At 39.0% G+C, this 14,143-nt stretch overlaps 5 protein-coding genes and 2 non-coding genes across 8 annotated transcripts; 5 read left to right on the forward strand and 2 right to left on the reverse strand.

Annotated features, from left to right (window-relative positions):
- The first annotated feature begins 1,230 nt into the window (after nt 1–1,230).
- C09F12.2 (Glycosyltransferase 2-like domain-containing protein) lies at nt 1,231–4,295 on the forward strand. Its single transcript, NM_077447.6, has 11 exons — nt 1,231–1,382; nt 1,474–1,613; nt 1,819–1,948; nt 2,255–2,386; nt 2,435–2,605; nt 2,657–2,747; nt 2,799–3,290; nt 3,380–3,585; nt 3,639–3,788; nt 3,843–3,959; nt 4,014–4,295. The coding sequence occupies exons 1-11, from the start codon at nt 1,299–1,301 to the stop codon at nt 4,113–4,115; spliced, it is 1,815 nt and encodes a 604-aa protein (NP_509848.2). The 5' UTR covers nt 1,231–1,298; the 3' UTR covers nt 4,116–4,295.
- A 392-nt stretch (nt 4,296–4,687) lies between these two features.
- Nucleotides 4,688–4,826, reverse strand: C09F12.6. Its single transcript, NR_072077.1, has one exon. It is a non-coding gene; the product is annotated as an Unclassified non-coding RNA C09F12.6 (non-coding RNA).
- On the forward strand, nt 4,717–7,109 carry lpr-3 (Lipocalin domain-containing protein). The gene is made up of 7 exons (NM_077448.6): nt 4,717–4,949; nt 5,004–5,412; nt 5,480–5,656; nt 5,709–6,263; nt 6,317–6,487; nt 6,540–6,685; nt 6,735–7,109. Exons 1-7 carry the CDS (start codon nt 4,824–4,826, stop codon nt 6,858–6,860), a joined length of 1,710 nt encoding a protein of 569 aa, NP_509849.1. The 5' UTR covers nt 4,717–4,823; the 3' UTR covers nt 6,861–7,109.
- A 200-nt stretch (nt 7,110–7,309) lies between these two features.
- Nucleotides 7,310–9,187, forward strand: lpr-6 (LiPocalin-Related protein; the record flags this gene model as incomplete). Of its 2 annotated transcripts, NM_001270199.5 has the most annotated exons (6): nt 7,310–7,519; nt 7,705–7,879; nt 7,966–8,127; nt 8,170–8,306; nt 8,574–8,707; nt 8,757–9,187. In NM_001270199.5, 6 exons carry the CDS (start codon nt 7,310–7,312, stop codon nt 8,944–8,946), a joined length of 1,008 nt encoding a protein of 335 aa, NP_001257128.1. In that variant the 3' UTR covers nt 8,947–9,187. The 2 variants fall into 2 exon arrangements, with proteins under 2 accessions (NP_001257128.1, NP_001257129.1); NM_001270200.5 differs by lacking the exon at nt 7,310–7,519 and having other exon boundaries at nt 8,757–9,175.
- A 41-nt stretch (nt 9,188–9,228) lies between these two features.
- W04G3.15 lies at nt 9,229–9,373 on the reverse strand. The gene has a single exon (NR_072078.1). It is a non-coding gene; the product is annotated as an Unclassified non-coding RNA W04G3.15 (non-coding RNA).
- Nucleotides 9,374–9,624: 251 nt separating this feature from the next.
- On the forward strand, nt 9,625–11,855 carry lpr-5 (Lipocalin domain-containing protein). The gene is made up of 6 exons (NM_077450.9): nt 9,625–10,126; nt 10,175–10,396; nt 10,444–10,569; nt 10,616–11,006; nt 11,056–11,318; nt 11,376–11,855. Exons 1-6 carry the CDS (start codon nt 9,638–9,640, stop codon nt 11,514–11,516), a joined length of 1,632 nt encoding a protein of 543 aa, NP_509851.2. The 5' UTR covers nt 9,625–9,637; the 3' UTR covers nt 11,517–11,855.
- Nucleotides 11,856–12,441: 586 nt separating this feature from the next.
- Nucleotides 12,442–14,127, forward strand: lpr-4 (Lipocalin domain-containing protein). Its single transcript, NM_077451.7, has 6 exons — nt 12,442–12,617; nt 12,666–12,803; nt 12,878–13,283; nt 13,356–13,523; nt 13,572–13,730; nt 13,779–14,127. The coding sequence occupies exons 1-6, from the start codon at nt 12,504–12,506 to the stop codon at nt 13,874–13,876; spliced, it is 1,083 nt and encodes a 360-aa protein (NP_509852.2). The 5' UTR covers nt 12,442–12,503; the 3' UTR covers nt 13,877–14,127.
- Nucleotides 14,128–14,143: the final 16 nt, after the last annotated feature.

A 14,143-nucleotide genomic window follows, 5' to 3' on the forward strand; every position in this document is an offset into this window, starting at 1 on the left:
TGTTGTTTGAAACAATACATTTTCTTAATTCCGTAGACCCTGTGTTGTTTTCAGAATACCATTGTGATTAAATCGAGTGTGTTCATAACATAATTTTTTGAACTGTAAAGCATTCACCTCACGTCACCAACATTTATAAATGCATCAGTAAATGAACCAAAAGATCTACATCAAATTTTAAAAGCTCCACCCAAAGAATGGTCAAAATGTAATAAACTGCAAAACGATTCCCACCGGAATGTCTGCCATAATTTCAATATTTGTTTTGCTGATAACTTGGAAAAAAGTATGACCTTTAGAAGTTGTTTTTTTCGAGATTTTTCAAACAGCTAAATTTGAATTATTTGTTTGAAAATTCAATAGTTCAATTCCATCGCTCCCAGTTTATTGAACTTTTTTGTTAAACACATTTACCGTGGAAGTTGTAAAACGAGTGCACTTGTGTACATTGTCTTAGAAGATTAAATGAATCAATTAATCAAAAATTAAAAAAATGACCCACAATGATTGAAAATGATGAAAATTCGTTTGAATGAGTTTCAAAAAGTATATGTACATAATACACATATTTCACTGAGAACGTGTCTAGGATGAAAATGAAATCTAGTATGATTTGAATCGGAGCGATGATAGACTTTATAAAATTAATAAAAAATAAAATAACGCTTTTTATAAAAATTTATTATGCAAATTCACGAATGAAATTAAATTTGCCAATTAACAATGTCTGTGTCCTAATCCCTCCTAATTTAAAATACATAAGTTTTATTACAACGAAAAATATATTATATTTTTTAATTTCTTTTTTGGCGCAAGTTGACCTAAGTATTATTTGTAATCTTACTCTCATATTATGCCAATAGGAATTTGTGAATGGTCGGAAATCATGAAAACACGGGTACATACATAAACTTATCTGAAAACATAGACTGGCTGCGAACGTTGAAATGGAAGTGATCAATGGTTTTTTTAAGCAACACAGTTAAAGTGGAGGGTTTCCCACGATTTTGAGGGCAATGATGACTCAATGAAAGGGATAGATACAAAATTGCATGGGTGTCCAGTATCATCATTTTTCATATTTTTCTGACATCATCATCAAAACTTAGAATGAGGGGCGGGACAGTTATGTTTGTGTACTGCACTGTGAGCTAAACATAATAAACCGAAATTTTTGCGGGGGAGACGTAGGTAAAACGAAAAAAGCACCGCCTCTTGGGCAACTCCTTCGTATAAAAGTTTGTGGAGCACAAAGCGCAATCAGGTACTTTTCAGTTCTTGTGGGTACCTAACCTACAATGACAACGACAAATCGTATCGACGATGAAATACCAACAATTGAAGAACTTTCCGACATTCATATTTCTGATCTTAATAATATTGTGAGTTTTTGAGAATTTTTTTAATAATCAGTTTTAAAAAATGGCATTGTTTCTATTCATCACATCTAAATAAAAGTACATCAAATTTTAGGAAAAGAAATATGAAATAAGACAAAAAGCTTCTTCGTTGCCCGAGCGACGAACAGCTTACCAACAAGGCAGTAAGAGACAATCCCGCTTTGGCACTTTCAAGAAATCTGTCAAACGTCAAATATCAGGAAGTATTAGGAGGTACGGCTAACTTTAGAAAATTAATATCTTGCAAAAACTGTGAAAGTTTGATGATCTAATAAATAGATTCTAATAAAATTTTAAAACTTTCGTAAGTGTGAAAACAACTTTTTGTTAATTGTTGGACTTCTGAAATTCATTAAATTTAAAGAAATTTGAAAACATGTATGTTTATAAGCAGTCCAATTAATATTCTTAATTTTAGCATTGGAGCATACGCGGGCAGATTGGCCAAACCTGCAAATGCTTATATTCGATGGAATTTACTATTCACTTTCTTGATTTTCTTATTCATCACATCTGCCATTTGGATCCCTTGTATCCCTGCCGTTAACGTAAGTTGAAAAAATATTCAAGTAGATAATCGAACAAGGAAAGTAATTCAAAGTAGTCGTAGACTTCAAAATCAGGCGTATGGCATTAAAGTAATAACAATTCTTCGAAAATGGACATTATTAATTTTGAATCAATGTGGTAATAAATGTATTGATATCGTTCTAGACCACGATTTCAAGAGTTTTAAATTTAGTTTCAACTCAAAAATTGTTATGGTGGCCTAGTCCAACATATGCTTTCAAATCTCATGTGTCTCAATTGGAAGTTTTGATTTTCTAGTCGTGTTTAAACCGTTCAATGTTTAGGATTTTGCCCTTGAAATTGTGACGATCATCTCAATAATTCTCCACTGCCTTTGGATTATTGCAATTATCAATGCACTAAGGTACACATGGCGATTGAGAAGATTTGCATCTCATGAAATTAGACTCGACCTGGTGAGCCAATCTGGATAGGCAATTTGAATTCCATTGAATACATTTTAGGTCAAGAATGAAGCAGGTCTAAAAATGAAGCATTTAGTTGGGCTTTGTGTCTATAAAGAACCATTAGATTTGCTTATGGATACAATCGAGAGTATAGCTTCTCAACCAAATGCGAAGGAAAAGATCACTTGTCTTGTTGGAATGGAAGGAGGAACTCCGGACAAAGAAGAGGTGGGTGTTTTTTCCAATGAATCACTTTTCAAACGGTGCTCTTTTATTTAGAAAAAGCGCATTCTGGACAACAAATATGGGCCAAAGTTCGAGCGGTTCATTGTCACATTCCACCCACGTGGACTGCCGGGAGACATTCCAGGTAAATAAAACCGAATCAGAGAAAAATGCCAACGTTTGTTTGATTTTCCAGGCAAATGTTCGAATTTCAACTACGCGGCTAGGACAGCGGTCAAAATGTTGAGAGCCGACAAAAACTATCCATTAGAAGAGTATGATAACAATGTCGAACTGATTGTTACCACTGGAGACTGTGACAGTGTTTTCGGAGATAGATACTTTGATGCTTTAGAAGAAGACTATTGGAAAATTTCTGCAAAGCAAAGATCCTATACTGTCTGGCAATCTCCATTGTTTTATTGCATCAACTTAGACCAATCGCCATTTTTCGTCAGAATAACTGGTCTTCTGCGAGCATTTTTCATGATGGGATACCTTATTCCATGGAATATCAACACCATGAGCATTTTCTCACTCACATTGAAGCTTTTCGAGGAGGGAGAATACACTCACCCAGGATATCAAATGGACGATATCATTGCTCTCATTAGATGGTCATTGGCTGTGAGAAGAAAATGTGTGATCAGAGCGATCCCTGTTGCCACCTTGTCTGGACCCACCAGCGGTGAGTATTCTGGAAAAAATATGATTTGTATTTATATATTTAGTTTGCTTCCCAAATTTTAATTTTAAATTTATATCCTTTTTTTTTAGGAAAGAACTATATCGACGAATGGTACGAGTGGGCACGACAGATCAGACGCTGGACCATTGGAGCTGCTGAAGTCTTCCATTATTTTGCCATCAAATTTTTCCGTCTTCCGGTTACAGTTTCTATTTCATTCGCCGCAAAATTTGTGTTTTACTATGGGTTTCTTCTTTGTATTGCTTCAATTTACACTTTAATCGCGCCTATTGTGGTAAGACATCATCTTATTTTCCAACATATCTTAATGGAAGATATAAAATTCAGACCCCTGCTATGCTAAATGCAGTCGACCATGGCGTTAACGGGCTTGTCATTCCAAACAACAAATGTTTCATGATCATCATGTTCGGCTTCCTGGGTCTCCAGTACATCTGGTTCTTTACGGTTTTCCTGGTTAACTACCTTTGCCAACCGGTAATATCCTCATACTTCATAATGACCTCTCTCAAAAATAATTACTTTGTTTAGGTGTTCCCCAGACAAACTAAGGACAAAACGGGAATCATCCGCAACATTTTCCACTGGCTGATGACCTGGCCCACCCTGATTATGTACTGTTGTGTCGAATTAGTCGCATTTCTAGAGGTAAGTACTTCCGTTCCTATTCAGTAGTTTACATAATTATCATTCGTTTTGAAGGTTACGGTTCGCGGTAAATCTGTCTGTTCGCATAATGCTTCGAAGAAAGACAATCTCGTTGCGCCAGTACCCAGCAAACAACCTGACCGAATGGAAGTGTGAATTGATGCAATCAACAAAATTTATGAATCAATGCGAATTTGTATTTCCGATTTCTCAAGAATTTTATTGTGTACCATAAAGTAGCGGGTTTTAGTTACACTAGTCAATTTTTACATCAAATTATGAATTCTCTCATGCATTTCCAATTTCATTTTCATATAATAAAGCATTTTGTCTGTATCTGTTATAGCATTCAAAATAATTAGAACTCCAGTTTGAATTAAAAATAATAGTATATAACATCATTGTACTCTTGTGGTAGGTAATTGTTTAAATGTGTCACGTCAATCATGATGGCCCTATAGAAAACGCTAGTTTTTCTGTTATCTGATCGTGTTCCAACTGGCACGGAATTTCTCATTCTCTAGCCACAACCGTGTGACGAGCGGATCAATTCCGCGCGCTGTGTCATCGTCATGGACGCACAATAGCTTCTTATCAGCATCGCGTAAACGCAAAACCTTCTGGACGACGCGTTGACCTGGCCCAATTTCGATTGGACAACCGGGATGAAGGCGAATAGCAATCGACGGGAAAGGTGGGAAGAGAGAGCGCAGAGAAATTGAGAGTAGTGAAAGGACAATATCGGAGGGGGTACTTCTTGTCTTGATTCAACTAGGTCGGAGAGAGGTGTATATCGGGAACCCTCCCACATTGTCGTTAGTCGATTTGCATCCATCCACACTCATTGGCTTCTGCACACCAGTGATGCGTTCGCTTATTTGGATTTTGGCTACGACGTTAGCTGTGGCACTAGGCGCTATTAGCGAAGCAGACGTACCTGTAGTAATTCATCTCCCAGCACAACACCACCGTCCAAGATTTTTAGGACAGGTAACTTTTTTTTTCATATTTTTTTAGCCCATTTGTCAATTAAATATCGTTTAGGTTGTCCCACCACGTGCTGTTAATGCGGCCCCACGCGCCCCAGCCCCAACTATTGCCCAAGAAAAGGCTATCGCCGTTCCACAACCACAACAACCAATTGCCCTCCCACCAGCACCACCAGCAGCGCAACAACCAGTGTTGCCAGTGACCAATGGAGATCAATCATTTGCTCCAAGAGTTGGAGCCGCCATTCCACCACCTCCACCAGTCAATATTCCAACTGATGTTCAAAACCAGCTTATCAAATTCTTTGGACTTGACTCGTTTGGAATTCCAGGACTTACTGGCAACCATCCAGAAGGATTCGCTGGAGCCGTACAAGAGATGAGAGCTGCCGGAATTCCAGTTCCAGGAATTCCAGCCGAACAGGTTAACCCAGAAGCTGCCGGAGTCAAGACCGTTACCGATGGTTAGTTTTTATGTTCTAAAATGTTAAATTTAACAAAAACAATTCTAAAATTCTAATTTTTTTTCAGATGTTCTTGCACAAGCCAATCCAAATTTCCAAGACCAACTTTCCCAAATTCAAAACGCTGTAAACAATCCAGGACCATACAAGGGAGGAGCAAATGTTCCACTTCCAGCTGAGCAACCAGGAGAGAATGGTCTTATCGGACTTCTATCTAACTCTATCAGAAAGGTCATCAAGGAGAGTGAGTGGAAATTTATAGGTATTCTATCGACACGTCATACGTTTTGTTTCAGCCGGAGTGAGCGATGCCCTCTCCAACTCTCTTCCAAACCTTCTTGGATCTGGATCAGGAGCTGATTCATCATCTGCCCCAGCTGCATCATCCAACATTCGTCGTGCCCCACAAGCCGCAGCTTCATTCGATGACGCTGTTGCTACTGTTTCTGCATCTGCTGCATCATCTTCTAACATTCGCAGACAACCATCTGCTGCTCAAAGAGCCCTTTCTGGTTTTGCGGCCGCTCTCGGAGGAGGAGGCAACAACTCTCCAACTCATGCAGGACTCCCAAGAATTCCAGGAATCCCACTTCTTCCAGGAGGTATCCCAAGAAACTCTCAAGGACAAATTGACATCGTTAGTCTGATCGGATCAGTTACCAAGCGTGTATCTAACGGAACCACCCTTTCTGAGCTTCTCCCACCAGAGAGACTCCAAACTCTCGCTGACAATGTCACTGATGCTCTTCTCCCAGAAACACCAACTGTCGATCTTTCCAAATTCATGGGAAGATGGTTTGAGGGAATTAACTCTCCAAGAGCCACCGAACAAAGATGCGTTGTTCATCATTGTGAGTACAGTTGTTTGTAAAAAAGGAATATTTGTTTAAATCAAAAATTTCAGACGGAGGACTTACCCGCAATGACAAAACCGCCACTTTCACCGCTCTCAAGGTTTACAGAGAAGGATCTGAGTTTGGACCAGTCAAGTATTCTCTTGGGTATGCTTTCCGTGGAGGAAACAAAGATGCCATGCTCCAACTTCACTCTTCTGAAACAAGTGACGCTCAACCATGTATGTTTATTTCTTCCTCATTTTCAATAGGCACCTAATCCATCATTTTTAGTCTGGATTTACAAACTTGGACCAGAGGGAAAGAACTCATTCGGAGACTCCCAATACGAGTACGCTATCATCTCCAATTGGGTCAAATATCCAGTTACTGTTTTGGTTCGCGACCCTGATACTTTCAAGACCAAATACCAGAAAGAGGCAAGTCAGAAAATACATGACACTTATAAATGATAAATATAACTTTCAGGTTCTCCGTTGGCTTGAAGACCAAGGATTCATCAACGGATTTATCAGAGCATTCAACCTTCTCCAACCAGCTGGATACTCAACCTGTCAATACGCAGACTCGACTTTTGAAGTTTTCGGAAAGTAAATCCAACCACAGTCAACGAGTACATTGGGCCCTCAGTCGCACCCACCAAATTAATTTTTACTGAAAAATCTCTTAAATGACCTCTTTCTCCTTCTCACTTTTATTGCCTATTTTTTCGCCAAACATTCCCGCATCAGTTTGCAATTACTTGTTGTTGTACAGTTCTTAATAATTGCATTATAAATTTAATAACTCTTTAATAATATAAGAACCCGCATAATAAAAATTCGTAATAAACATTTCTTTCCATATATTATACTGCAATTCACAAATCCATTTACAACGCATTGAACCCCACTTAAAAAGGGTGAAGGTTACAAGTACACCGTGCCCTAATTACTCACGTAATGTAGGTAAATTGTGGTTTACTGCTTGATGAGACAGTTTCACATGAAACATGGAACACACAGGCACCGAAAATGAAGAGAAGAGGGGGAGCTTGAAGATTAATGGGCGGGGTTCAGGTTATGAAGGTCGAGGAAGAGAAAGGAGAAGGCGTCCATCGCAACAGCCAGCAACTGCAGCAGTCACTTCTGTTCACTACATATACGGTCAATATTCTAGTAGTGACCGGTGTCTTTCTAAAAATAATGTGGTCTCGAAATGTTGCACTGGTCTTCTGTCTCCTTGGTGGAGTTACCGCTATTGGAGAAAATGCGGTAAGTATCCCTTAAAACAACAAACTAGTCGAATTTTTCGGATTCAAATTCAATTTAATTAAATAAGATACAGAACATTGGAAATTATCTTTCTTTTGTTAAATGACATTTGTAATTTATGATATTTAGTAACTTACGTCAAGTTTTGAATATGTGTCAGCATAATATTAAAAATTGTAATTCAGATGGATTTCCAAGCCATTACTGGTATTCTTGGAGGAATTGGAAAAATGCTCGAAAGCAAAATTGACACCATCAATGTCCCTGCGGAGATGGTTATGGGAAAATGGTTCCAGATGTACAAGGCTGCTATGAACTTTGATGTTGTCCGCACCACAATGTTCTGCCCAGTTGCTTATTGTAAGTTTATCTTTCTAAAGTCTCAAAAACATGTTTTTGAACCTGTTCGAATCATAAACTAAGCTCAAATAACAAGTAACTTGCAGTCTCTCCTAATCCGATAATGGGTGAAGAAGGATTCTCGATGCAAGAAGCTTACAGAGTGGTTTCAAAAACTGGACCAATTGAGACTTACAAAAGAGACATGAACAAAGTTGGACCAGGACAATACTGGATGTACACTGAAGAGTACTTCTACCCAAGACAATGTGAGCGAAAAACATTTAATTTTGACTAAACTTGCTTTTCAGTTTACATTATCGGAGCTGGACCATCTTTCAATAATGGCACCAGAAATTCTACCGAGCCACTCCAATACTTGATTGCTTCTGATGCTAACCGACTTTCCCTCATGGTTTATGCTAGAGATCCTCTTGTATTTTTCCAGGTCAGTTGCGAAACATCAAGCGTTGCGGCGCGTGTTTTTTGTTTTTACTCTCCTGTAGGGCGCACTAGTGAGATTGATGAACACAGTGATTGACAGGAGGCGAGAATTGGGTTAGCTTATCAACATCGGTTGACCTTATTTTGAATTATTTCTCCGATTACAATCCGTGTCTATTGGATTATGGAATTTGGGATTCAGAAATCGGGAAAGAAAAAAAGCGAAAGTGACAATTGTCTGACATATTTGCAAACATAACATCATTTACAGAAGTACAACAAGGAGGTTGTTGAGTTCATGAATGGACACGGATTTGGAGGAAATGTCTTCTGGAACAGCCCAAAGCCAATTTACCAAGGACCAGACTGCGAATGGCCTTCTGAAAAGGAGGTCTTTGCCAGAAGGTAATGTAATTTACTCATGTAACAGACAGAAAATATAGTTTATTTTCAGAGTTTTGAAAAACCAAGAAATGAACGAGCGCAACAAGAATGGAACTTCAGACCCAATTCTTTCCGGAATGCCACTTGCCGACATGATCCGCGACCCAAAGCGTACTTTGGAAAGACTAGTTGGAACAAAAGCTTTGCAACAAGCCACCGCCGGAATCACAGCCGGTCCACCAGCCAGCCGTAGCGAGTGACCTCATTCTACCATTTTTCGCCATTTTTCCAGTACTTCTACCATTTTCTCTTAATAATCTCTTTCCAATTTCTTCACGCACTAATTATCAATCTGTGATCCTTTAATTATTGTCTACATGTATTAATAATAATATTAATAATGCAATTAATAAGACACGGTTCCGTGTTCCTTCCGTTGTATCTCATTGTCTTTTGAAAAAAGAAAAGTTAATTCAATAAATTTGTAAGTTCATTTTGAATCAGTGTTTTACAGTAGACTTACAGTAGTTTTGCAGTCGCTTACAGTACAATAGTATTGATATTGAAGGTTGTACAACGTTTACTTTCAGTTTATCCTCCTTTCCGTTTTACCGATTTTCGGCGTCATCCATTTGACAGTTTCACTCCCGAACTTCAAACTTCCGATAATAAGATTTTCGGGCCTGTGTACCGTATCAAAAGCAATTCGAAAATGTATGACTGTCTTTAGAGAAACATACACTTGCTGCAACTAGCAAGCGAAACGAGGACACGATTTGAGATTTGAGAAGATAAACTCGAAGAGGCGAGAGAAGAAAGAGAACACAGAGAGGAAAGAAATCGGCGAAGGAGGTTGGACAAAAGAGAAGCGAAAACACTGGACGGATGACCCCGGTTCATTCGACACACCTTCTACAACATCCACACTTTTATTCATTTCATCCATCGAGAATGCTCTCGATAGGCATCCTCTCTATTTGTCTTGTTGGCCTTGCCGGCGCCCAACTTGACGCTTTTGCTCTTCCATCAGCACAACGTTATGCTCCTAAACCAACAGTGCCACCAGAGTTTTCCAATTACTTTGAACTTGATGGGCATGCTCGCGAATTGGTGGACTCTCTGCTAGGACCCCGCCCAGGAGGCCTTTTCCCGGAAAAGACGTTCGAGATTGGAGCCCCACAAGGTCCAGTTCAAAATGGAAATCAGCCAACACACGTTGTTTCAAGCCTAGAGAAGACACTTGAGTCATTCTTCACTGCTCCAGAGCTTCCCGCTGGCCAAGCACTTCCACCAGGATTTGGGTCTGGGTTTTCCGTTGCAAACAACAATAAGGCATTGACTTCTTTCGGAGACATTCGTCGTTCGCCATCAGGCAAAAAGGAAAACCAGGAGGTAGAAGGATCCGGTGCTGTCGAAAACTCAATTGCAGGAATTCCAAATGTACGTAAATCATCTTTCTGTCAGTCCGTTTTAAAATTTGTATTTTAGGTATTCTTGAAGTTGGCAAAACAACCAACTGCTCTAGTTGACGCATTCAACAAGGCAGTTTCGGTTCCAAGAGACTCCAGCGGAAACCCAGTGTTTGAGACAGCACCAGTTGTCCCAGAAGGTGGATTCCTTCCAACTTCAGAAGTTCGTCGCTCTCCATCTTCAGTATCTGAAGTCTCGCACTCAATTGATTCTAAATCAGATGAACTTAATACAGAAGAGGTAAATTTTTTTCGCAGCGTTCTCGAACATTTATTTTTATCTTTTAGTATGGAGGTCTTTCCGAAGACTCAAACTCGTCTGGAGGTGGATTGATTGGAACTATTTTCAATCTTATCAAGCTCGGAGGAAAGAAAGCTAAGGAGAACGCCAAAAATGGGAACGGAACCGCTCCAGTAAGATTTCATATTCTTTTTAACCATCTTAATCGAGTTAATTTAGGAAAAGAACACTATCGGAAAGGCTGTATCCAACCTCCTTTCGGGAGAAAACAGTCCATTCCCAAAACCTGGTAGCAACATTCTGACTGATATGCTTTTCAAGACTCTTTCCAGTGGTTCACTCGAGTCCAATGGAACTGAAATTGAGAAGAGTGAAAATGGCTCAATTGTCCTTACCCCAGCTCAATCTGCCGCCATCAGCAGCAATCTTGAAATGATTCAAGATCTTATCATCAAGCCAAACTCTCCACTATGCACACAAAAACCAATCCCGGTTGAATTTGAACTCGATCCTCTTATGGGACAATGGTACCAAGTTATCTACTCTCCACCAGTATCTACTGGCCCTTGCAGCATGGTTTCTTACAAAAAACTTAGTGATAATGGAGAAGGTAACGTGCATTAATAGATTTTAATCAGTTTTAACTAGTTGTTTTTCAGCCACCGGATCAATCGTAGATGTCTATGAGTACACAACTGATGGAACTCCATATGGAAAGCCAATAATCTCTTCTGGATATGCCTTGGTGAAAGGAAAGGGAGAACTCATCTTCAGAACAAATTCCAACAAAGAAGATGTGACTGTGCACATTCTTAGCGTTGGACCATTGAATCATCAGGGAGAATATGAATATGTTGTCATGTCCACCAACTGCAACTATCCAGTCTATGTATTTGCAAGAGATACTAGCATTTTCAAGCAGGTATGAAAATTAATTAACAGTGATTATGTTGTGATAATTCAACTGATATTATTTTAGAAATACGAACCAGTTGTCAATGAGTTCCTGGACAAGAGCGGAATTGTGAATGGAATCTCTCGCCTGCTTAATGTTGTTGCTCCAGTCGACAACACTATGTGCATCTTCCCACCACATCTTTTCTACAACCAAGGAAGATAGTTTACTCGCCACCATCTTAATAATTTCTAATAACTCCTAATAATTTTTAATATGGTTTTTTTCCATCCATCATCCCGTTCTCATTGCCCTTTCTTCTCTTTCAACCCTCGGGTGATTACCTCATCTTTTTAAGTCTTAGTTTACAATCCAAAGCATTTTTCTTTAATTTTCATTTAGAAACTACACAAAAAATCAGGCCGTGGGCTCGTGCATTCCTTGTTGTATATAGAATTTCGAATAATTTATTCCTTTTTATAATTTCGGTTATATTTTTTCTACGTCTTTCACACTTGTCCTAATAATGTTGATAATATGCAGTTAATAAATTTTTTAAACTATCTATTTTTAACATTTCTTTAGTAATGAAGAAAGAAGTACAATTATTAAACGGATGCGCAATTCTTAACAAAAATGGCATCGTCGAAAAATCAGAGTTGATGTTTCTATAATTGATCATAAAGGATTAAATACAATTAATGAATATTCTCAATTTCTCGGCCCAGATCATTCTTACAACCATGTTATAAAATTATTCAGAAAAGTCATTTTTTAGAACTTAAAACTTTGGTTTACGAAAAATGCCGATTTTGACTTATTGAGAAAGGGGTTTCTTCTTATTTTCTTGTATCAATTTACTCATTTTTCAATTAGGTCAGGTCAAACTCTGGAACAGTGTTTGCCTGTCACATTTATCTTCATCATTCCTATTTCTGAGAGTATCTCTCTATCTCTATCAGAGTAATTCAATCCAGAGGATTAGAAAGGGGTACGGGGAAAAGCGAATATCGGTCAAGTGAAAGTGGTGACTGTCGCAATGATTCGCGGATACAGTCCAGTGAATCTTGCATGAAGAGACGCAAAAGAAGAAGCGAAAATTGGCACGTAACGAGAGTGAAAGCCTATCGACGCTGGACATTTTGAGGTCAACATATATCTCACCCGGACGATACAGCCCATTGAGAAAGCCCACACTTGGAAGTTCTAACGATGCAACGGCTGACGGCGGTTGTTTTCGCCTGCGTAATTGGAGGAGTTTTCCTCGCTGCACCAGATGCACCAACATTCGATAGCCTGCCCGCTGGAATCGACCCAACTGCAAAGGTAAACATTTTGTATTTTTTTCAGTTATTTGAGAGTGCTCAATTTCAGATTGGACCACCAGGAACTGACGACAAAGCTCTTGTGAAAGTTGGAGAGGTGGCTGAATCAATTTTGGATAAACTTGGATTCAGTACCAGAGATGAAAAGGATATTCGTCGTGCCCCAGTGCCAAGTTCTTTCTTTGGAGTGAGTATCTATGTAAATCTGCTGAATGAAATATTCTTCTCGTTTCTGAAATTAAAAAAAAATCTGACGTTTAGAGTGACGATGTCAACCAAGTTATTGAAGAGGCTAATGCTAATCGTGTTGACCTTCAAGGAATCACCTCTGGACAAATCCCAGGACTTGCTCCAATCCCAGTACCAGGATTCCCAGGACCACAGGACGCACCAGTTATTCCAGGAGTCAACACTATTCCAGGACTTAGCAATTTTAACTACCTTGTCGGACAACTTTTCCCACAAATGATTCCACCAGCAAACACTCTTCTAGGATCTTCAATCAGCAGAATTCTTCCAAAGGATACTGCAAAAAATATCGCAAAGGATGTGTTCAGAGCTGTTCACCCAACTGCTGAAAATGTAGATACCGCTAGAATGATGGGAAGATGGTTCCAAGTTATCAACTCTCCACATGTCATCCGTGAGGCCTGCACCGTGTCACACTGTAAGTAGCAGATTATATATGTCTTAACTAAAACACTTTTTTTAAACCATCTTGCCAATGTTCAATTTTCAGTCGGAGCCCTTACGAACAACACATACTCTGCTTCCTTCACCATCCTCAAGTTCTACAGAGAAGGAAATCCAAATGGATCCCCAAGATATGCTCTCGGATACGGATTCAAATCTGGAGAAACTGGACAATTCGTTCTTCACAACTCCAATTCTGCTGATGCCGAGCCTTGTAAGTTATAAACTAACTACATAATTGATAGTTGTGAAATATGCTCAGTCTGGGTTATCAAGATGGGACCACTCAATGAGTACAAGCAATACGACTACGCCATCGTTTCTACCTGGGTCAGATATCCAGTCTTTGTCATTGCTCGTGACCCAGAACGCTTCAGAAAGCTGCACATGAAGAATGTCCTCGAATTCTTGCAACAGAACAGTGAGTTAACATGGTAGAGCTTTTTTATTTAATAATTTTAATATTTAGACTACATCAACGTCATGACCAAGGCCTTCAACATGATCTCTCCAGTTGACTATGAAGCCTGTCAGTACACTCCAACTTTCTCTGGAACCGGAAAGTAATTGCTTGCAAGCGCCGTACGACTGTCATCTCGCTGTCGGGTATCCTCCATCAATTAATTGTTTCTCCCCAAACATTCCATTCTGTGTGTAGACAGATTTTGTAATAATAATAATTATAATAATGAAACTAATAACAACAAGAAGTTAGTTATAATAACTTGTAATTTTTCCCTTTCCTTGTGCCTCATTAATAACGGATTCTATGAAATCCTGATCCTCAGTTTGACAATAATAAACTATTTGATATTAAACCGTTGATCCTCAGCA

The sequence above is a fragment of the Caenorhabditis elegans genome, chromosome X (genome assembly GCF_000002985.6).
Source record: "Caenorhabditis elegans chromosome X".
Taxonomy (NCBI): domain Eukaryota; kingdom Metazoa; phylum Nematoda; class Chromadorea; order Rhabditida; family Rhabditidae; genus Caenorhabditis; species Caenorhabditis elegans.

Coding starts and splice junctions, on each gene's coding strand:
- C09F12.2 (NM_077447.6), top strand. CDS start 1,299: ATGACAACGACAAATCGTATCGACGATGAAATACCAACAATTGAAGAA. Junction 1,949..2,254: donor CTTGTATCCCTGCCGTTAAC/GTAAGTTGAAAA, acceptor TTCAATGTTTAG/GATTTTGCCCTTGAAATTGT. Junction 2,387..2,434: donor ATGAAATTAGACTCGACCTG/GTGAGCCAATCT, acceptor AATACATTTTAG/GTCAAGAATGAAGCAGGTCT.
- lpr-3 (NM_077448.6), top strand. CDS start 4,824: ATGCGTTCGCTTATTTGGATTTTGGCTACGACGTTAGCTGTGGCACTA. Junction 6,264..6,316: donor AAGATGCGTTGTTCATCATT/GTGAGTACAGTT, acceptor CAAAAATTTCAG/ACGGAGGACTTACCCGCAAT. Junction 6,686..6,734: donor AGACCAAATACCAGAAAGAG/GCAAGTCAGAAA, acceptor TATAACTTTCAG/GTTCTCCGTTGGCTTGAAGA.
- lpr-5 (NM_077450.9), top strand. CDS start 9,638: ATGCTCTCGATAGGCATCCTCTCTATTTGTCTTGTTGGCCTTGCCGGC. Junction 11,007..11,055: donor ACTTAGTGATAATGGAGAAG/GTAACGTGCATT, acceptor GTTGTTTTTCAG/CCACCGGATCAATCGTAGAT. Junction 11,319..11,375: donor ATACTAGCATTTTCAAGCAG/GTATGAAAATTA, acceptor ATATTATTTTAG/AAATACGAACCAGTTGTCAA.
- lpr-4 (NM_077451.7), top strand. CDS start 12,504: ATGCAACGGCTGACGGCGGTTGTTTTCGCCTGCGTAATTGGAGGAGTT. Junction 12,804..12,877: donor TGCCAAGTTCTTTCTTTGGA/GTGAGTATCTAT, acceptor TCTGACGTTTAG/AGTGACGATGTCAACCAAGT. Junction 13,524..13,571: donor TTCTGCTGATGCCGAGCCTT/GTAAGTTATAAA, acceptor AAATATGCTCAG/TCTGGGTTATCAAGATGGGA.